At 39.2% G+C, this 23,265-nt stretch overlaps 1 protein-coding gene across 6 annotated transcripts in view; it reads right to left on the reverse strand.

The window, feature by feature from the left end:
- The window catches only part of OSBPL9 (oxysterol binding protein like 9), a 66,568-nt gene that overhangs the window by 37,916 nt on the left and 5,387 nt on the right, over positions 1-23,265 (reverse strand). For 4 of the 6 annotated variants that reach the window (XM_075710055.1, XM_075710052.1, XM_075710053.1 and 1 more), the window contains exons 2-4: positions 18,546-18,596; positions 14,608-14,686; positions 1,506-1,582 (exon numbers count right to left, since the gene is read on the reverse strand). In XM_075710055.1, the coding sequence (XP_075566170.1) occupies positions 1,506-1,582; positions 14,608-14,686; positions 18,546-18,596 (207 nt within the window). Of the gene's footprint in view, positions 1-1,436; positions 1,583-14,607; positions 14,687-18,545; positions 18,597-23,265 lie in introns of all 6 variants that reach the window. The other 2 variants (XM_075710050.1, XM_075710054.1) reach the window with 2 other exon arrangements.

Here is a 23,265-nt window from a genome sequence, read left to right on the forward strand (position 1 = left end):
TGTAACGGGAAACAGTTCCATTATTAGCTGCAATCATGAAATCTACGTCTGCCAATAAAACTACAATCACGATTTCTAGAGACCGTGGAAGTGTACATTTTGATAAAACTGCAGTATATTCTGGTCTTTCATTTCTGTACTCTGTATCTCTAAGCCATAAAAAGTCTTCTGGGTGGAGAAAACTGCACAGGTTACTTTTACTTCATTTTAGACCCTAAATAGGACTGCTTACGTTATCCTATTCACTTTTTCCCTCCGAGGAGAGGATGGGGAAAGAGACATCCCTTGGGAGGCAGCTCTGCCCTTCTAAATCCATATGTTGTCCTCTAGATAATCTCTGTCTTCTCAGACCCACTGCAGAGCAGAGTTTTTCAGTCTGCGGTCAGCTACTGTGTCCAGATGGCGAGATTACTCCTAAAATATCCATGACATGTTACTAGGGATACAAAGCTGATTGTCAAACTTGATTTTTATCCAGCGATCTGCTATCCGCTAGATAATTTGTAGTGGTCTTTAATAAGTCAGAAAAGGTTGAAAACCACTGTTTAGCAGGACATTAAAGTAAATTGCCTGAGATAGCACAAGTGCCTAAAGTTGGATGGGATAAATTCAGGCTTGTTCTAACTCTTTAGATTGGGCAAATGTCATCTAAATCAGTCTTTATAAGCTGCTTCTCTTTCTGTCATATTAGGGATTTTAATGTAACTTTTGTTACACAGTGTCAGTCATTAAGAGACCAAATTCTCTTGCCGTACTCCAAAAGCATACAGAACCTTTACTCAACACAAATAATGAATACCTGGTTTAAGATTTCTACACTGTCATCAGAGACCTTTGTGGTACCAATCAAGTATGAGAAAATCCCTCTCATGAAGAGTTTGGGTTTCTCTCCAAGGCAAAAATAAAGGATTAGCAAGCCTTATAGACATGTCCAAGTCTAGAACATTGCCAGAAACTGATCTTAACCAATGCTAAGAACCATCCTCAGTCCAACCATCTGTTTTCAGAACGAGAAAACTTCAAAACCAGAATCCAACTTACACAGTGGATTCAAACATAAGCTATTTACCATTTTTGTCATCCAGAAAGAGGTTCAATGCTGCTGTCTCATTTTAATTTCAAACAGGCTTCCAGATGTCTCATTCTGCTTGACCCAAAAAGGACTAACTCCCAGTTTAACAAAAAACCCACCAAACCAAACCCAACAAAACAAACAAACAAACAAACCTAAATGTGCAACAATCAGCCTGGAACCACCAATTAAAAATATAAGTTAATAAAAAGAAGTCATATACTGATTTTTCATGATGGTAAGATAAGAAAATAATAACAGAAAGACTCAAACCTAATCTGTTACCTATACTGACGTCATACTGTATCTGACTGTATAGGCCATAGAACAGCCAGATGTTACACAAGATATGTTTGATATTAGCAGTCATGCCATTGTATTCCATTGCTTTGGAAAAAAAGTAAAACAAGTTAAAAGTGAAAGTAAAACTTGCCTGAAGCTGGAGGGTATGGCGGAGAATGGTATCCTCTAAAGCATGAATCCACTTCTCTCTCTCATCAGCATCTCGAGCTGAAAAGGTATTCAAAAGATATTGTTAAATTATATGCAGCATACTAAGAGCCATAAACAAACAGATCTGATGTCCTCACTAAATATGGAAATTAAACCATACTACCTTTGTTAAGTCACCAAGGACATAATTCCACAGTTGTCTTAATATCCTGTTTATTTTTCCGTGGTTACAGCTCTGTAACATTATTGTGTTAATCTGCTCTATGATACCGGAGAGATGTTTTAAATAATCATGCACGCAAAAAGCTTTTATGCTTTGATAGGACTTTTATTCTACTAATGACTATGTATCATATATGTCAAATAAAAAAAATTAAATAAAAATATAAGGATATGATAAATAAGAGTTCTGCATTATTGCTATTTGTGATTATCTGTCTCTTGTCTGTCTTTAGGGGCATACACGAGATGAGCGTTTGCACAGACATTCCTCACTTAATTCACTGAGTCATTTTAGAATTTTTTTAGTTATGAGAAGCTGTTCAACCTGTAATAAATTATCCAGTAATTCTACTTCAGTGTGGACATAGTATCTTTGAATAAGTTAGCCTTTCAGGTATGGATTCATAAGACAGCTCTAACAGGTCACCAGTGTGAATAATGAAGCACAAAGAATAATCTGAAATATAAACATTTTTTTAAACTCAAGACAATCCTACTCTACAACGGAATAGAACCTGAATCATATGTTAACAACACCACACACAATAATATTTTCATACTTCTGCAACAGACCACCATACAGTTTTAATTAAGAGTCCAAGTCAGGAAGTAATGACAAAAGAAGATGATTACGCTTCTCAGTTGCAGACAGTGATAGTTAAGAAAGCGGTATGTTAAGTGATGATTAAAGGAGGCAGTGGATGGCTTTCAGGACTGGGGGGACAAGGAAGAGAAGAGGAGCTGGAGAAGGAAGAGGAAGAACAGATCAAAACAGACTAAGGACTATCATTGCCTTTATTTAAAATTTTTTTTTCCTCTTTTTTTCCCCCCCGATATGCTTTTCTCTCCCCCTACCCCCAGTACAGACACACCACCTTTACTTTGCTAGTCTGAAAGAGTTCTTTGCTGTGCCCTAAGAGTGTTTAAAAACTACAGGGGCAAAGGCAGTGGACTCCAGTTGAAGAAAGATGTCAAAAATCCAGTCATTAAACAGACTGTAAACAAACTGGCTCATACACAGATTTAGAATAGTTACTGACAATTGTTTCTAGTTCCTCATTCAAATGGAAAGTATTTCAAAGAAACAGGAAGCCTGCTAAAAGCAAGGAAAGCTTAAGTGAGCTAGCACCTATTATGAATCAGAGAACTAAGATTCCTATCTGACTTAATTGTTACGGGGTTCAGAGGAAATATCTGTAAGTTATTATACTGAAATGCACTCTCCAGCCTCAAAATGTTTTGTTTTCAATGTTCCCTTTCTCACCCTTATGTTTCCATTGCTTTTATTCTTTGGAATTCTGCAGCTCAAACCCATCTGTACTCAAAACCACCACAGGTCTTCCAAATACGTCAAATAAACCCTGCTTTAGGAAATGCTTTATTACTTTTTCATATATCCATTCCTATAAAGGGTATTTCATTGGCCAGAGGAAGGGATGAGGGAAGGAGAATCAGAAATCCTCTCTCTTACGCTCCCCTGCCTTTAGGAGGAGGAAGCTGTAGATTTTTCTAGACTCCCCAAAGAAAACCCTATCAATCTCAAGATAAACATACTGCATTGTTTACTTCAGTGTCTATATACACTCATTATGTCATATTAACAAAACCATCAGGAAAGAATTAACAATTTATGTGTTTGTGAGAAATACGTAAGAATGTCTTTTTAATACAGAAACTTGCTCTAACTGATGAGGTGGCCTCACAAAGTAGTGGGGCAAAAATTCCATTAGATGCAAAGTAAAAGCCTAGTTTGAAATCTAGCTAGTTTTTAAAAATATATATATTTTCCCAGTTACTACAAGTCAATCCCTATTAACTGTTCTTTTAAAATAGTAAAGTGTGATCAATTGCCACAGGTATTTTTGTAATGATACCATTAACCTGCACAAATTAAAACTACACGTAAGAGAAAGTGACTACCCAAAGTGCTCTCATATGCACAAAGGAAGCCTGCAGGAAGAAGTTAAAGTAACTAAATGTTACTTGGAACAGCAGGTAAATAACTTTCCTGCAGGAACTGCAGCAAGTATTAAAAAGCTGGATTTGGGCATCTGTAATACTCTCAAAAACTCATTAGAAAGAACTTCTAACTTACAGGGGTTCCTCCTACTACTCCTCTATATTTTAACTGAAAAGCTGAAGTAGGTGCTGAGGTCAAGTTTATAATGCAGTGAAACTAGACAGGATGAAAGAACAGAAACCTGTGTCCAGCTCTGGAGCCCTCAGCACAAGAAAGGCATGGACCTGTTGGAGCGGGTCAGAGGAGGGCCACAAAAATGATCCGAGGGCTGGAGCACCTCTCCTACGAGGCCAGGCTGAGGGAGTTGGGATTGTTCAGCCTGGAGAAGAGAAGGCTGCGGGGAGACCTTATTGCGGCCTTCCAGTACTTAAAGGGGGCCTACAGGAAGGATGGGGACAATCTTTTTAGCAAGGCCTGTTGACAATTCCTGTTGACAAGGAATAATGGATTTAAACTGAAGAAGAATAGATTTACACTGGATATAAGGAAGACATTTTTTACAATGAGGGTGGTGAGGCACTGGAACAGGTTGCCCAGAGAGGTAGTGGAGGCCCCATCCCTGGCAACATTCAAGGTCAGGTTGGATGGGGCTCTGAGCAACCTGGTCTGGTTAAAGCTGTCCCTGCTCACTGCAGGGGGGTTGGGCTGGATGACCTCTAAAGGTCCCTTCCAACCCAAAGCATTCTATGATTCTATGATGAAACTTTGTGAACTCTGCCCAGATGACTGCACTAAGCCAAACATATTTTGCAACGTGCAAATTACAGTTTTTCTTATCACATGTACACACATGCACACACAAACCCCCTGTACTTTTTTCACAGCACAGCTTACACTTTAACACTAATTTCAATTACTGAATTAGTCACTTAGAATCAGGTATATTTTCCTCTGACAGTAATTTTAATGCTTATTAGCTTCTTTGGTTCTGCTTACGAAGAACAGGCCCCCTTGCCTAGCCCAGACAGACATAATCGAGCTTATGCTTCTTACACCAGTCACCACTGAACAGTAAACATATAAAGTTACCTGTGTATTAATCTATCAGTACTTCAAATGCACTGATACTTCAACTTTTCAAATGTGTGTTCGAAGTGGCAGTGGTTAACATATTTCAATACATGTAAGGTTTCTTGGGTTTGTTTTCTGTTTTTCTGGGTTTTTTTTAAATCAACCATCTCCCAGTCCCAAAGAACATCTTACTGGGGAACTGGGGTACAAGTCACTGAGGAGCTAGTAATTAATTCACAGGATACAAAAATCCTGTGTTCAAGTTTTTTGCCCACAATCATTTAAACTAAAAAAGGAGCAATTAAGCTTCAGACCAGTGAATTAATCCTTGTATTGCAACAGACTTCTTATGACCGTCCATACTGCCAGCAAAAAGAGGTCACTGTATTAGTTAAATACTAATCTCAATATACAGTATCCCATTAATAAAGGTTATCACATTAAGACTTGTATATGAAGGACTAACAGAACAGAGAAGGCTTACAGCAACAGGGAGGACCTAGAAACCAACCAATCAGTACAGTTCAAAAACTGAACTGACTTTCTCATGCTTATAAATAAACTAAGCTTTTGAAGCTTCTGTTCCTCCATTAGCCCTTTTTACAGCTCTTTCTACCAGGGTAAAAAAGCTGTGTTTTTTCCTCCTAAACTAGACATTGCAAATGTATGGCATAGCATGATCAATCCTTAGGTAGAACACATGAATCTCATCAACGCTGCTACTAAGACAAAGCCTCGGCCATGATAAATCCAGGAACACTGCCATCAGAAGGCTGCTTACTGCACAGAAACACACAGCTTTGTAACCTTTTAAGCACTCTGTGTTCGGGACACAGGTTTAACTTTCAGACCATCTATCATCAACAGCAGATCCTCCTGGTTCTCCTCCATACAGTGTTTTAAGAAAACCATGGAGAAAACAGTAGGATGCAGTTTTTAGTAAAGCAAGCTGCAAGAAAAGTTACATTAAATCTAATCAAAATGGCTGCTGTGAGATTAGGTGCAAGTAAAATCTCTCTAATGGTAAAAGCAATTTAGAACTGAACAGCTGCCAAAAGATCACTGATGAAAAAAATCAATGGGAACATTCAAAAAAGATTAGCCAACACACTCAGAAACAATTTATGGGAAAAACCTACATGCAATGGTCAGAGATCATTATCCACCCACCTGTAGGGAAAGCTAGATGTCCAAGCCATTTTTTTATTTAAAGAGGGCAGTTTTGGCCAAAGAAAAAGCTCTAGTACCTTTTCAGCTAAAAAGTTTGTGATGCACACTACATAATATCCACTCTGCATCAGCAAATGCTGGAGCCTTTCTTCAGCAGACAGGGACAAGAACGCCTTGCTCATTAGTCTTGTGTTCCTGTCTCAAGTACCCTGAACCCACTTCAACCTTTTTCATGATTTGATCAGGCTCCATTCTGAAGTTAATTCCACGCCCGCCTCCCCAATTCCTACGGGAAAGCTACTCCAGAATTTCTTTCTGCCAGCATATTTGGGATAAGGCAATTATCTAGTCCAAGGAATTTCACTAATATCTGTGCTTATATAAAAATGGAAGAATGGTATCTGGTCCTTCCCGACACAAAACTTCTAGAAAGAGAAGAAGGGTAGGGGGCAAGAGAGAGAAACAAGTTACATTTTCCTACGCTGACTCTAGAATAACAGGATTACAAAAGACAAATAAGAAACACTGAGACATCTACATGAGAAATAGCTGGCATTTAAAAAACATAAAGGTGTTACTTCAGCTGTTTATAAGTGATTCAAACGTTTTTACACTAATTAGAAAAATAAATTAAGTAGAGGAGCCCACTACACTACATGAATATTCACTGTGGTTCTTAGCCTGATGGGTTAATGCAATAGTCACCTTGTCAGCTGAAATTCAAATTGTACTAGGGCATCAACTATCCACAAAAATAGGAATACTGCCTGCAGGTGAGATAACAGTAACATTCCCTGTGCTCTTCTCTAAGTGCCAGAATCATTAACTCATTTTTTTACTGCAATTTACCAGTGAACATTTGCACATGGAAGCAGCAAAGTCCACACAGAGCTGTGTGCAAGAGGTTGGAACCGTTAATGGCTGAAACATTGCAAATTTACCATGATTATGTCAGTTAAGCTACTGTTACTTTTTTCTAGTAGAACTAGGATTTATGAGCTAGATTCCAATTTGTTCCCACATGCTTAACCTTTCACTCCTCTGTGTCTATAGCACATCCTTCAAAAGGTACCCTTACAATTTATTGTGACATCTCAGGCATGTCTGAGACAACCACAGGGTACTTAACACAATCACAGTCCTATTTATGACCAGTTCAGAGAAGCACACTTGAAAAGTATGTAATTGCATTACAGTGAGATTTGTTATGATAATATTTTTAAAGACATGCATTTTTTGCGACCTGTCTGGTTGAGCTTATTCATAAAATATTTTAACATCCATTTTTTACTAAAAAAAATTCTGAGCTGTTTCCTAGAGGAGGTACAAAGAAAGAAAAGCAATTATTTTACCAAGGAGAAAATTATAGCATGAAAAAAGTACTAAAGACAAGAATTATTGCTTCTGTGGAAGAATTTCTGTAATTCAGAAAAACGACGTTTTACAACTCCTAAAATAGTCCCTTATCTCTGAATTTTCCAAGCTCCCAAGTCAGATATGGCAGGGATTTTAAAAAGTTCTGTTCTATGAGGATAAGGCTGCAAACGAAATGCAACTACATTAAATGCTCTCAGCCTCTATTAATTTCCCAAATAGAGAATAAATTTTGTGATTTAGAGTTTCTATAATATTTACTTTGTTGTGAAGAGATTATGTGTTTATATGTGTTTATATAACATATACCAAATGTTAAAGTACAGCAAAAACCAGATTAGTTTTTCTAGCCTAAGCTTGATAGCATCTAAAGATTAGATATAAACAAGTTTAACAACTCTGCTCCACACTACAGCATTTACCACTAGCATTTCTAGGTCATGCACAGTACTTGGAAGGCAGAATATACAAAACATATCACCTGAGAATTAGCATACTGGTGCTTTTTTTTTTTTCTGTGCATCTACATGGGCATCAGGATGAAAGAAAAACCTCAAGAATTAGTTAAAAAAAATCACTAGATTACTTATAAATACACCATACTGTCACAAAGTGAAATGCATATTTTATTTTCATTCACTGTGACCTACATACAGGCAGAACTCAGTAAAAAAAGTCTATTACACACAGAGTCAATAGTCAGTCATGCAGCCTTCATTCTGACAAAACTTCCACTGATTTTTATGCAAAATTCATGTATTTTCTCAGCCTAGTGCAGAACTAATGTAGTACTTTACACACAAATAACCAGATGATAGAGGTGAAATTCTGACTATACTGAGACTGATAGCATTTTTGCCACCAATCTCAATGGAGAGAGATTTTATCAGTAGTGTCCAATAAAGTGGAAAAGTCACACATCAATGGGCTGTTCCATGGCTAAATAAATGTCTTTTTAAAGTCACTGAAGGCCTTTCAAACCATAGAAAAACATGCAAGATGAAGCAGGGTTTCATCCTACCAAAATACTATAGTTGCATTGCTGACAAATACCCTTCTACCACATGCAGCTCCCACATCTGTCAGTAGGTTGAGCGTAGTGTCAGTACCTTATTTCCTCTGTATCATAATTTTGGAGTTGTCACAATCATTATCCTCTCTTCTACTAATCTTCCTCCTGATGCCATTCTCTACCCACACAAATCAATCAACCCTCATTTTGTTCTGCAGGTGTTTGACCAGTCCGCTCTCCCTGTACCTACTGAAGACTTCAGAGCAGTCGCAAGAGAGAAAGTCTAATCTTGTCCAAAGAAAAAAGCATCAAATGGTCTCCTGTGTACAATGCATTAGTAAGATTAATCTGTGATCTTGTGAAACCAACTAAACTGTTGTTTCACTGTTACCTAAGCTCAAAAGCTTTTTTAGCAAGCTTTATAATCAGCCCGTAAACATACCTTTAGGTGGAAACTTGTGTGACGAAGGAAATACACAAACAAGATGCTATTAGTTCTCTCTGGGAATTCATACATTTATAATTTAGCAATTAAACATTTTTGAATGTGGGACAATCTGCAAATATCTGAGTTTTCACTAGAGAATGTCAATATTTAAATATTAATAATAGCAGCAACACTAAATAATACTTTAGACAGTATATTCTGTGGAAATGGCTTTCAAGGTATGTTTGCATCTAAAAGCCTTTGCAGATCACGCTGAACTAGCTCAGAAACAACCAGTTTAAGGTAGAAACTGTATTTTGGCTTGAAGTAAAAAAAATGAAAACAGAGGAACAAAAATATAACCGTTTTCCTTAGCCAATAATATAGTTCTCAATTTAACAGGTCAAACTCAAGTTTATTGCTACTTGGAATTCCTTGTTAAAACAGAAGAGAGACAGTGTTGAACTTTTCAGTATCCCTCCTCTCCTCATAGCGAGACCTTTTCTGATAATTTCTCCCTTCAATATGCCTTTTTTCACACTGACAAAGCTCATCTTTCCAAAATAGTTGCCATGTATCATATACATAGTTGAGATAATAAAGTCATACTGATGCCAAAAGTAACAAGCAATAAATATGTTGTTTCTTCCAGAGGAAGGAAAAAAAGAAAACAACTGGACACATCATACGGATACTCTTTCAAGGTATTATTTTCTTTGCTAATCTCAAGTTTAACATACATTTCAAAATCTGCTACTTCAACCTCAAGAAAAGGAAAACCAAGAGGTGTTTATATATGACCATAAAAATTGAGTGCAGATAGCCCCATTAAAAATGGCATGCTCATGGTATGATTAGAAAACAGACACTTACAATACAGGATGCTGCGGATACAAGAAGGAACTGCATGAAACCGTAAAAGCACAACCACCCACCATTCTCTGTGCTCTGGTCACAACTTCCAGCTGCTCAAAATATCAGTATAATACATTAGTAGCAAAAAGCAGGTAGACGTAAGAGAGAGGAAGACAGAAAAATCGTACTGCAAAAGCTAAACCTAGTTCTGGTTTGCAGAGGCATTTTTGCAGTTTTGCCAATCAGGAGAGGACAAGATGCAGCCCAGAACTTTGTGCAGCACAGATCTGGTCAGGATCACAAAGCAGAAGTTACGTTTGTACCATGAAAAGGGAGGAGGACAAGTAGCACAGCTCTGACGGAAACGTTATGAAGAGACAAGGCTAAAAGTTTTACATAGCTGCTCATCCTCCTCTGCAATATAAAAGCACTGTTGAGCATAGCATAAAGGAATCCACTGTTTCGGCATTACCAGAACCCCAAAAGGCCCTGAAAAATGTTAGCTTAGGGCAAATGACACGGTCACAGCAGTTATAACATCATTGAGGCAACCAGCACAGACCAAGATTTCACACCAAAATCTCTTTCTAGGCATTTTTCAATATCAAATTAAAAAAAAACTCTCAAAACTTTTTGGGGAAAAGGCTGTAATTCGTGAATCATTATTTAAATTGGGTAATCTGATAGACTAAAGCGCCTCTTTATACCACAAGGGCAATCAGCTTCCTGTCATCTATTTGGTGGACAATGCTAAGGTTTCATAGAAGACTGTAAATATTAACTCTTTCCCCAAGTAGTGGTGAAATGCAGGTCATTATACTTAATCTTGATACTTAATACAAATCCTTAAAATCTCAAATTTTGATGCTGCTCAGCAACCAAGGCCTTTGTGGACCCCAGTATATCCTTAGTAATAACTGCGTCCCACATTAACAAAAATTCCCTGCTTTTATAACATCAAGGCAACCTCTTGCTGTGTGTATCTCCCTCTTTTCTCAGCTGGGATGGTAGGCAGTCACAAATCAAGCTAGAAACTGGGGCAGGATGGGGAAGAAGGAGAAATCTACCTTTACCAGCTGACAGCTTTCATGTAATAGGAGAATAAGTTGCACAGCAACATTCATGCTTCATTTCTCAAGATACTTTTGTGGCAGAAATAGGAAAGACAAAAGCTAAAGCAAAATCAGATCAATGCACTGGACTGCTTCCAATCTTTCAATCCTTTATTATACAAAACAGTGGAGACAAGACTGATTTGCCTTCCAAGGAACTGTGCTGCAGGCTGTAAAAATAAGAGCTGGTTTCAGGTAGGAGTTTAAAAATCTGAATTCTTGTTTCTGCACACAATGTGTGTTTAGTGAAGTATTTCAGTCCAAATAAAAGCCATTATTGCTTCAGGTTAGACAGCAATTCAAATATCAAGAAGGCAACAATACCCTTGATGGACTATCTTGAACATCATGTTCCCACTCTTGAATTTAAGCCATGAGCATCATCGTGAGCAGAAAGAGCAGCTAAGTGATATGAAGGATAGAAGAACTGACTTTCCAAATGGACAGAGCTTATAGCTAGGTGATGATATGATGATGTTAAAAGAAAAAAAAAAAACCCAAAAAACCAAACCCCACAGTGTTTGAATGTTATGGAGCATTTAGAACAGGGGCATGTATTACAGCAAGAAAAAATATATTATCAAGAAAGAGCTTCCTGACAGGAAAGTACATTAGACTAAGAGTATAATCCCAAATGTCTTGCAGCAACTTGAATGGATTTTTGCATCTAATCTGAACAAACCCATGAGGGAGTGCTTTGAGATCTACCTAATTCAGAAGCCTTAGAATCAAGCCATGAAACTGGATATACAGTATGACCAAACAAGGACCAACTGGGAGACGAAATACATTACTTTTAAAGGTATTTTAAAATAATTTCTGTGGACATTCTACCCCCTCCTTTTCCCTTCCAGTGTGAACAGGTATCAATACAGTCATACGTAACAATAAAATAAAGGGAAAAAATCTGCTGGGCACTCTGGCAGAGCTAAAGTGAAGCTGACAGTAAAACCAAAACATGCTGTTTGTTTTATTGCCCATATTTATTCAGTTCACTTCTTTCCTTTATACCTAGGTACTAAGTATATGGATACCATTTGATATGTACGCAGTCATCATTCAAAGCCTACATTTTCTTTTGTAATAAAAACTTTTTAACTTTTACTAATTTTCAATACAGAGATGGCTACTAGGAAGCACAGTTGCAAACAGAATAGAGGGAGATAGTCACAGGCAGCAACAAAATATGAACTACACACTGGAAAGACTCAGAATTTCCCAAGATCCAGTAACAGGCAAATCTTAGTGGAAGATGCTGGAGGTTTAGTGCTTCAGAAATTCAGTTACACACATACATATGGAAACAACATCCCTGTGAGAAGTTGATCAGACATCTTTAAATTATTTATTTGCCCTTCATCTCATTGCTTACATCTCTAGAGTGTTAGATGTGCAATTTTGAGCAACTGACATTAAGAAATAATTAATGAATCCAGTATGAAATGTTTCCTTCTTTTCCCAAATTCAAATTCTATCATTGCCTGGGCCAAAGAAGATTCAAGTTTTCACCGATCAGTACTTAGAGTCTGAGTGCAAGAAAACGTTTTTCTTGTGGAGCCTGAAAGAGAAACCGTTCCACTGCAGATGGGACCCTAACTTATACACAGGTCAGCAAATCTTTGAAATCTTGGTATTTTTAAAGTTCTGTTGTTTTCCCAACTAGGGTCCAGGTTGTTTGGATCCCTGGCTGCCTTTGAGAATGAAGGAAGGCAGTAAGAAGGAAGGAAGAGATTGTATCTTTTAAGAAGTTGCCATTTCTGAAGCAGTCTTCTCTTGGACAAGACTTCTTTTATAAAGGGTATAAATGTATTTATAGCTATGACTATCTTGCAGAACAAAAGCTCTATCTGGATTGTGTATAAAAAAATCTTGGAAAGAAATTGTTAGGAATACTGTATGTTTTCCTGGATTGTTCCCAGAATCTGTTCTACATATCCTATGTAGTCTCAGAATACATATTGTAGTATTTACATTATTACCCATTCACCATTCATTACTGATAGTGACCTATATTTCACATAAATTAAAGCCTGTGTAATATTGAATTAATTTAATATAATTAACTTTTTTTTATATATATATATATACAAACACATATATGACATAAGGGTTGCATGAGGTGAGAATACATTTACAGTGACCATAAGAATTACAGATACAGTTCCACAGAGCTGTTTTATACTGAAATATCCAGCACTAATATCTTACCTGCCTTTTTACATTTTCACTTTACAGCTACATATACTAACACTGTGCTCGTATCATTACATTTTGCTGGATATCAGGGATGTTATCTTCATAATGTGCTAACAGAAAAAGCATAATACAGGAAATAGTGTGCAAGACCTTAGTTCTACACTAAAGGAGCATACACAAATCCTGACCTGACATGAAAACACACAAATAGAAATTATAAAGCATGAGATGTTACGTGACAAAACCGGTGTTTAGAAATTATCAATATTACTTAGAGCAGAACATTACTTGTATCAAATACTATCAGTCTTCTTTTAGGACATCTGACTACCCAAAAGAGAATATAGCATATAAGAAATCAGTGCAAATAAGACATATTAAAAAAGGTATATCTTAGTAACTAAAGAGGAGAGATTTCTAGATTTACCTCTATCAAGTTTTCAAATGTTCAGCAGTATTTAGCTTCATAGTACTGAAAGACTGCCACAGTATGGCATTCCATTACTGCATTAGCAATTAGCTTGCATTTTATCAGTTATCCTTAGGAACAGTAGATTTAAGTATTACTGTGAGCTCAGCATTATGAAGGTATGTTTATGAGGCTTAATGCAGTGAACAGCCAGAGTACAGCAGCAGCATTTAGGAAGAACTGTAGCACAAGGAATACAGATACCAGTGACAATATGGTGTACAATTAATATTTATCATTAGAAATATTCTCACAAACATAGCAGTATTAATGATAATTCCCATTTCCAAATCACCAATTTAAAAATACATACGGTACAATACAGGTCATAGAATTATTCCAGTTTATATAAATCAATATGACTGCTTACATGCAAATGTGCCTCTTGGATATTTACAGTTTCCAGCTCTATGCAAAGCAATTAAAATTTAGTCATTACATTTTAGAGGAAAAGCAAAAGGACTAACAAATGTTAGTTGAAAAATATTTTCATCACACTTCCCTAGGATTTTAACATTCAGAAAAGAGAAGTTCTCTAGTCAATATTATCACAATATTTTGTCCTACTGCTGCAGATAAAATAATATAAGGAGTATATAACAATTATATAGTACCTTACCCTTTCTACCGGTGAACCATAGCATGCAATGACGAAACATAGCAGTGGCAGATGGCATTGGTGTTAGTAAATGTGAATAAAAGGATAATAGCAGAGAAATGGTGACTGGCAGACAAGACACAGAAATGTAGATGAAATGAATGCAAGCTGGAAAATCTTGAAGCAAAGCTCCACCTTTAAGCCAAATGCTGCCTCTAGTCTCTTCATAATTGAGCATTAAGTTCTATTTGGATACAAACTGCAACCTTCAGACCAGTCTTGATTGTCTTCATACAGAAATGCATAATTGTATCTTGATAACGAAGATCAGAAACGTTTTGTAAGCGAAACCCATAATCAAAAGCCCATTACTTTCTCCCCTTGAGTGATTTATTCTTTACATTTTTAATCTCCAAATCCTGCCAGAGCTACAGTCTCTTTCTAGCACATATGTATCCACTGCAGATGTAAATCCCTGCCTAACCTGCAGCACCCCTGGATCCAGAATGTTCTCAGTGTGCTCATTCATGCTGTTCTGTTGCCAAACATTTAAAATCATCCATCAAATACAAGTGGAATCTATTATAAGAAAAAACAATCTCTTCTTTCAGCTCACCCTGAAAATGGAAGGTTTTCTGATCAACAGTTATTGTGAAGGTGCTGTCGTCCTCATCGTCTATACCAATCACAGCTCCCTGTGAAACAAAGAACAAAATCCTGATAAGGCAAGCAGTGACATCAGCAGCATACACTCTATCACTACACCACTGGAATTTAAAAAGCATTGACAAATTAGAAGCAAACTGAATACAGCAAAGAGCAAAAAGATTCTCTGTTTAGTCATAGGATGCAAGTCAGTTCTTTAAAATAATAAATTTTGCAGTTGAAAATAAAGTTGCAGGAAAAAACCAGTAATTATTTGTAAAACTGTGATTTTCTGGATAATAACATGCATCTTTTATTTTTGTGATGGAGGTGGCTTTACGCTACAGCATCATAATAGTAAATAGTTTCCTACTACATTCCAACTTATATTTTAAAGAAGAGTGGGGAGCAATATTTTTTAAGTACTTTCCATGTATAAAAATACTAATTTGTAGATACTCTACAAAAAGCAGCACTTGACCTGATTTTATCTACCAGTCTATAAAAAAAAAAAAAACAAAACAACCCACCCAAAACATTCCAGCAAAATTAATTTGGCCCATCATGTCATGTCACTGCTACACTGCATGATCTAATTTTCAGTCCCTAAGTAAATATTATCAGTAAGTCAACAGGATATATCAAAGCAGCTAGCTTTGTCTTCTAATTCCTCATGAATTATTAGAAAGAAATGCAGACAAACTATAGAGTTAAAGGCCATCTGTGCTCAGCTATTTACAAATCTATCCACATCATCTTCATTCCTGCCCCCCCAAACACTTAATAAATAACACAGTTTTTCACCCAGGAGAAGAAGTCACTGAAAAAGAACCATGGCGGGCCTCTGCCAACTCCAGTGATAACATTTAGTTCAAAATACTTCAAAAATCACCAATAGATTTATTCAGTTTCTCTTCTCCTTCTCCGGGAGACACAGCATCCAGATCTGTTTTATTCTTCCCCTCCCACAAAACAGAGAGAGATCTGGAAGGTGCACGTATGTCCAAGTAAACAGGCGAGCACCTGTGAGTCAATTCCAACAAGTACTTCATTTCATTCCAAATATCATAGAGCAACTGCAGAGTAGTGGGTTAGGTAAATATCAGGCTGGCTGAAACATAAGAATTGTTTTGGTACAGACTTAGGGGCATGGGCATCTCAATCAATCTTATTCACACACATTCTTCATAGCCCCTACATGAGGTTTCTGGCCAATGGTACCGGCTCATGTATGGCTGGGACTATCCCAGGCACCACAAGACTGAGTGGAAGGAACAGGTCCTATTTAAGAATTGCACCAACCATATGTAATTCAAGGCTACATAGCAGGAAAGGATAGCTCAAACTGGTTTTTTTCCCCTCCACTGCCAAGAAAGTACCACTTAACTTCTCCATACAGGCTTTTCAAGGACAGCCCTGTGACCACTATAAAAGAGGCACCTAAAAAGTGTACCCAGGTGTCCTCGTTTCGGCAGAACACTTTTAGTGCCAGGACATAACAACAACCAGATGACTAGTCATTACATTTGGAGACTATCTGGTAATCATGCAATGTGCCAGTGACACGACATGATGGGCCAGATTAATTTTGCTAGAATTTTTTTTTTTTTAAATAGACCAATAGACAAAAAGTGTCTGGCACTTTAAGTGCATGTTTTGCCACACAATAAATCAGAAGATCACTGCAAGTTGTACAGTATCATTCTCCTCACCAGCTGTATCAAAAATCTGTAAGTCAGACACCAAGAACATGACCAAAATATTCTCCCCAGCGAATATAGGTAAAACTAATGTAAGGCTAAAAAGGTCAGACTAGGACAGCTAAATCCTGCCTCCACCCTACGTGGTGGGAGGAAACTGAGAAGGAAGAGCACACCACTGTCTCTGATCCCAGCCCAAAGCTGCATAAAGTGCACACACTCTAGTTGCAATGCTGAGGCAAAGGGTCTGAGCGTAAGCATAGAAGGTGCTTCTGTTGTCATGCAGGTAATACATCCGGACAAGTAAAATTAAAACTAAAGTGTGAAACTTTAAGTGTATATTCCAGAAAACTTAAGCAGGCCTTAAGCATAGTATAGATGACAGATTCCTCTATGAACACACCTTCCTAAATACACTATGACAGTCAACAAAAGAATTTGAAGATGAAACTTCAGGCCTATGAAACGTGTATCAAGAGCAAAAAGGTGAGGAACAAGCTTTTAAAAGCCCATTCAAGAAAAAAGGAAGTATTTTAGCAAAATTGCTTAAATTACATGTTTGTTTATGTTCACACCTACAGTTACAAATCAACAATTACTCTAAACAGAAAACCTCTTTGATAGAATTTCAGACTGCAGTAGCCCATCTGTTCAGCTATCAGTATCACTGTCATCTGCCAGAAGAGCTGCTTTACAAAAGGAGAAAAAAGAAGGATTCCTTCCTCCCTCACAAAAAAACCCACACACACATTCAGAGTAAGGATGGAGGAGTCAGCAAATCTTCAGAAAACTCCAAAGAGTAATTTGAGGTTGGAGAGTGGCAGATGGGGGAAGAGAAAGGGATTGGTTTATGCTAAATACATATAAAAATGGACCATGCAATATTGAACAGATTGTTCACTTTTAATATTTCCTAAACTGACAGGGTAGAACCAACCTCCACATAAACAGGCTCACAATGCTATTAAAGCAGGCATGGTTTTTCACACTAAATTTTTGTACACAATGCAAAAAACATCCTCATGAATCTTTGGAAATGTAATGTTCTAGACAGCGGTTTGAGTTTACATCACCCTTAAAGAAATTCTAAATTAAGATACCAATACATAAACAGGGGAAAGTGCAAAAAATTAATCCGGAATCCAGATGAATGGAGATTCTCTGTACAAATCTCTAAAGGTTACTGGTAACCCACAGAAAGACTAGAAAGGAGTAACAACAGAAGAAAGGAATAACTGGAAAAAGCAAGAGTTCTGCTGTGACACTCATCACATTGTGTGTCTGACCACAGATCAACTTCCCTATTCTTCTCTTACTTCAAGACTCAAAATGCTCCCGTGCACACCCATTATCCTCCTGACTCCTTCCCCCTATTTACACCAGCTCTCCACAAGACCGCTGCATACTGGAACCAGAGATTCTATGAGGAATGGAAAAAAAAATAGAAAAAGGACTTGTGCAAGAAACATTTTGGTAAATGCACGACCACAAGGTAGAAACTGGGCATGTGCAAAGACATCACAGCATTCCCAGCTCACTTCAGCACTGTCACTTCAAGCTACAACAGCAGCATTCAAGGTTAAAGGTCCCAAGCCGGAGTGCCTCAGACAGGTAACACTCAGCTTTCCCACTCTGCATCTTCTTACCTCTGTTTCCCCAATTTGTATCCCCCCTCGGCTGATATTTCAAAAACTGTGCCTGCTGTGTTCTTCCTTCCCTTTCCAGTCCTCCTTTGTTTTACTTAGCTCAAGCACAGCCAAGTGGCAGGCCTAAAGAGTGTCCAAACTAGCAGAATGGAGGACACAGTAAGAGAATAAAGGTAAATCAGAAGGACAGAAGGAAACAGTTTTGCAATGACTTCTGTAGGTACAGAACATATATGTATATACATATGTATCTCCACACACAAAGAAATGAGAACTGCAAACAGCAACTTTTTCATAGCATGCTACTACTAACTATCTTACTCTGTCATGTCTTTTTTAAACAACGTATAAAATGTTTTTATACAGTGTATAAAATTGTAGAATGTAATAAGCCCAGCATGTCACTTGACCTCTAATGTGTTCTTTCTTTAAATACTTTCACTATTTTGGTATTTTGCTGAGTCAGGAATAGAGCTCAAACCTCAAAAGTCTCCTTGCAGTTCTCTCCATTAGGCCATATTATACACTGTAAGTCATTAAGTACTGAATAAAACAAGACTTACCCTGAGTCTAACACACCCTCGGCGTGATCCTCTCATCATTTTGTCTTTTGACTGAAACAGAAAAACACAGATCACTGAATTAACAAATACAGTAAGAATTGCAAGGAGAAAGTTATTCAGAGCAACTGAGAAAAGAGTAAAGCATTTTTGTATAACGTTTTATTGACTGATTAAACAAGATGCAATTTCTGTTACAAAACAGGTTAGTTCTCACACAAAGGAAAGTACACCACCATGGTATCAAAAAAGTAATCCTTCAAAAAGTAAGAATACAATATCCCACTTCAAGAAGTTTTGTAGATACCTTGAAGAAATACTTAGAAAATGCAGTCACACCTTTATAGAAAGTAAGAAGCAGTGAAGACGCCAACAATGTGCACTTGCAGCCCAGAAGGCCAACCAAATCCTGGGCTGCATCAAAAGAAGCATGGCCAGCAGGTCGAGGGAGGTGATTCTGCCCCTCTGCTCTGCTCTGGTGAGACCCCACCTGGAGTACTGCATCCAGCTCTGGGGCCCTCAGCACAAGAAAGGCATGGACCTGCTGGAGCGGGTCCAGAGGAGGGCCACAAAAATTATCCGAGGGCTGGAGCACCTCTCCTACGAGGCCAGGCTGAGGGAGTTGGGGTTGTTCAGCTTGAAGAAGAGAAGGCTGCGAGGAGACCTTATTGCGGCCTTCCAGTACTTAAAGGGGGCCTATAGGAAGGTGTCGTGGTTTAGCCCCAGCCAGCAGCTAAGCACCACGCAGCCGCTCGCTCACTCCCCCTACCCTGATGGGATGGGGGAGAGAATTGGAGGAGTAAGAGTGAGAAACACTCCTGGGTTGAGATAAGAACAGTTTAATAATTGAAATAAAGTAAAACAGTAATGATAATAACAACAATATAATAATGATAATAATAATATACAATGCAAGTGATGCACAATGCAATTGCTCACCACCCGCCAACCGATACCCAGACAGTTCCCGAGCAGCAATCGCTGCTCCCCGCCCAACTCCCCCCCCCCCCCCCCCCCCCCAGTTTATATACTGAGCATGACGTCATATGGTATGGAATAGCCCTTTGGGCAGTTTGGATCAACTATTCTGGCTGTGCCCCCTCCCAGTTTCTTGTGCACCTGGCAGAGCATGGGAAGCTGAAAAGTCCTTGACTAGCATAAGCAGTACTTAGCAACAACTAAAAACATCAGCCTACCCGTCCTGTGCTTTCTTAAGCATTACAGGTGCTATACAAAACCAGGCTCTGCCTGGTACCCGAGAGTACTGAGGGAGCTGGCAGAGGAGCTTGCCAAGCCACTTTCCATCATCTATCAACAGTCCTGGTTAACAGGGGAGGTCCCTGATGACTGGAGGCTTGCCAATGTGACGCCCATCTACAAGAAGGGCCGGAAGGAGGACCCGGGGAACTACAGGCCTGTCAGCCTGACCTCGGTGCCGGGGAAGATTATGGAGAGGTTCATCTTGAGCGAACTCCACAGGCAAGTACAGGTCAACCAGGGGATCAGGCCCAGCCAGCATGGGTTCACAAAAGGCAGGTCCTGCTTGACCAACCTGATCTCCTTCTATGACCTGGTGACCCGCCTGGTAGATGATGGAAAGGCTGTGGATGTCATCTACCTCGACTTTAGCAAAGCTTTTGACACCGTCTCGCGTAATATCCTCCTCGGGAAGCTGGCAGCTCACGGCTTAGACAGGCATACTCTTCGCTGGGTAAAGAACTGGTTGGGTGGCCGAGCCCAGAGAGTAGTGATAAATGGTGTTAAGTCCAGTTGGCGGCCGGTCACGAGCGGTGTTCCCCAGGGCTCTGTTTTAGGGCCAGTCTTGTTCAATATCTTTATCAATGATCTGGATGAGGGGATCGAGTGCACCCTCAGTAAGTTTGCAGACGACACCAAGTTGGGTGGGAGTGTCGATCTGCTCGAGGGTAGGATGGCCCTGCAGAGGGACCTGGACAGACTGGATCGATGGGCCGTGGCCAACTGTATGAGGTTCAACAAGGCCAAGTGCCGGGTCCTGCACTTCGGTCACAACAACCCCATGCAACGCTACAGGCTTGGGGAGGAGTGGCTGGAAAGCTGCCTGGCCGAAAAGGACCTGGGGGTGTTAGTAGATAGCCGCCTGAACATGAGCCAGCAGTGTGCCCAGGTGGCCAAGAAGGCCAACAGCATCCTGGCTTGTATCAGGAATAGTGTGGCCAGCAGGAGCAGGGAGGTGATTGTCCCCCTGTACTCGGCGCTGGTGAGGCCGCACCTGGAATACTGTGTCCAGTTTTGGGCCCCTCACTACAAGAAAGACATTGAGGTGCTGGAGCGTGTTCAGAGGCGGGCAACGAAGCTGGTGAAGGGTCTGGAGAACAAGTCTTATGAGGAGCGGCTGAGGGAACTGGGGTTGTTTAGCCTGGAAAAGAGGAGGCTGAGGGGAGACCTTATCGCTCTCTACAACTACCTGAAAGGAGGTTGTAGTGAGGTGGGTGTTGGTCTCTTCTCCCAGGTAGCTAGCGATAGGACAAGAGAAAATGGGCTTAAGCTGCGCCAGGGGAGGTTTAGACTGGAAATTAGGAAAAATTTCTTTACGGAAAGGGTGGTCAGGCATTGGAACAGGCTGCCCAGAGAGGTGGTGGAGTCCCCATCCCTGGAGGCGTTTAAAAAACGGGTAGATGTGGCACTTCGGGATATGGTTTAGTCTGGTCTACCCTTGATTAGTCTAGAGTGGGCTTGGTAGTGTAGGTTAATGGTTGGACTGGATGATCTTAAAGGTCTTTTCCAACCTAGATGATTCTATGATTCTATGATTCTATACTGGGAGCTTATTACTCCCTCTGGTGGTTTCGAGACGAAATACTGGCATTGTCTTCACAGCAAAGAAAATACCTGGGCTGAGGATGCAACTCTACAGCTGCTGAAGGAAACCTACCAGGTCTGACTGTCCGGCGCTCACACTCCAGGCCCTCCGGCGTGCCAGCCAAAGCACTCCCAGCTCGCCGTACTGAGCACAGGCAGGGAACCAAATCAGACAAAAATCAAAGGTAGCAGAAGAGACATTTGGTTTGGTTTGGTTTGGTTTAAATCCCTCAACCAGCGAAGTGCTGGGAAGATGAGAGCAGGTCCTAGTGCAAGGGAGGGCAGAATCCCAATCTGATTTCCACTGTGCAGACTGACTACCAACTCAACTGCAAAAGAGACTGTAAAAGCCTTCCTTTTTCTTGTACACCACATTTTAATGGAATGGAAATTAACTTTAAACGTTATAATGTTCTTAGTCTGCAAAAAGATTCACAAGATAAACCACAGGTTCAGAGTGCGGTCCTATATACTTACAATTTTGCCATCTTCAGACACAGCTTTCATTGGTTAATACCAATTATAATGAAGCAGTAAATCTAATTCATTCTACCTATGTGGAATAAAGCACCCATCACTCCAGCATCTGAACTCCCTGTGCACTAAAGCATGCACCTATCATTGCACATAGTGCTGTATTCTCTCATCAGAATACAGCAAATCTTTTACTGATTGCTGCAGGACAGTACTTTAAAACATAGCTGACATTTTAGATTTGCCCTCCCCGCCTGCCTCAAAGTAAGATTTTATAAAAAATACAATTCAGACAGCTTCAGCTTTCCCTTAGAGCATCATGTTTTACCTTTTGGTTGAAATTAGGCATGGGTATCCAATATGACCAATACTTGCTCAAGAATTCTTGGATAAATAAAGCCATCCCATAACTGTTTTGAGGAATGGTTCCATTTCACTAAACAAAAACCTCATACAGCAGAAAGACATCTCTGAATGGCTAATAAAAAAGTCACATTTTACTTTCTTTTTATATTTAAAGTTTTAATATGCAGCTATCTTTTTTCAGTGATCAGTTTTATAACCAGCCAAAATGCCATTTTCAATAAACTTTCAAGGCACAGTGTACTGATTTTGATGATAATGGACTCGAGTAGGTTACAAGCAGAGAGCAACACGAGATTAATTTCAGCTGAAACTCAAATAAAAATTTGTAAAAATGAACAAAGCTATACAGTATTACTGCTGGGGATGTAGGTATCTCCCAAAAAATTACAGCCTTTATTGGTTTCTTTTTTACATCCACACAGTGAATCAAATACAGAACTGATCTAACTTAAGGCACTTCAGGTAACCTACAACTTCTTAGAGAAATGAAAATAATGCCTGGGTCTATTTAAAAAAAACAAAACAAAACAAAATTAAAATCCTAACCCCCTACAGGCCCCCAGCCCTCCATCATCTTTAGAACTACTATGATTTCACCTGAGTTTTAGCTGTTGCATGGAAAGTTTAAGATTTCAGAATAAAACCCAGCTGCTGTCTGCCTCCAAAACCTCCCAGGCACGAGTTCTGCTTGTGCAGAAGTGCACAGAACTTGAAGCGGTACATTTTTGACTCACACAGTGCTGTCAGGGAGATCTCTAACATAGTACACAGACGAGCAAAACCGCTTACAACATTTATTTCCCGTTAGCAATGAAAAGCTTGGAACAAGCTCTATTTATAAACAGTGATTTTTGCAGTTTACATCTGCAGGAGAAGCTTCAGTTTGGACCACTTTCCATAATACTCATTGTTCTCATGAAATGCTAAGGCAGCCCTAATTTTTCAAGCAGAAATAGAATACCCAACCACTTAAAAACTTTACATGCCGTTCCCAGCCCACCATTCCTCTAGCTCCCTTGCAAGGCACACCCCTGTCTCAGAA

This window comes from Pelecanus crispus, chromosome 5, assembly GCF_030463565.1.
Source record: "Pelecanus crispus isolate bPelCri1 chromosome 5, bPelCri1.pri, whole genome shotgun sequence".
NCBI lineage: Eukaryota > Metazoa > Chordata > Aves > Pelecaniformes > Pelecanidae > Pelecanus > Pelecanus crispus.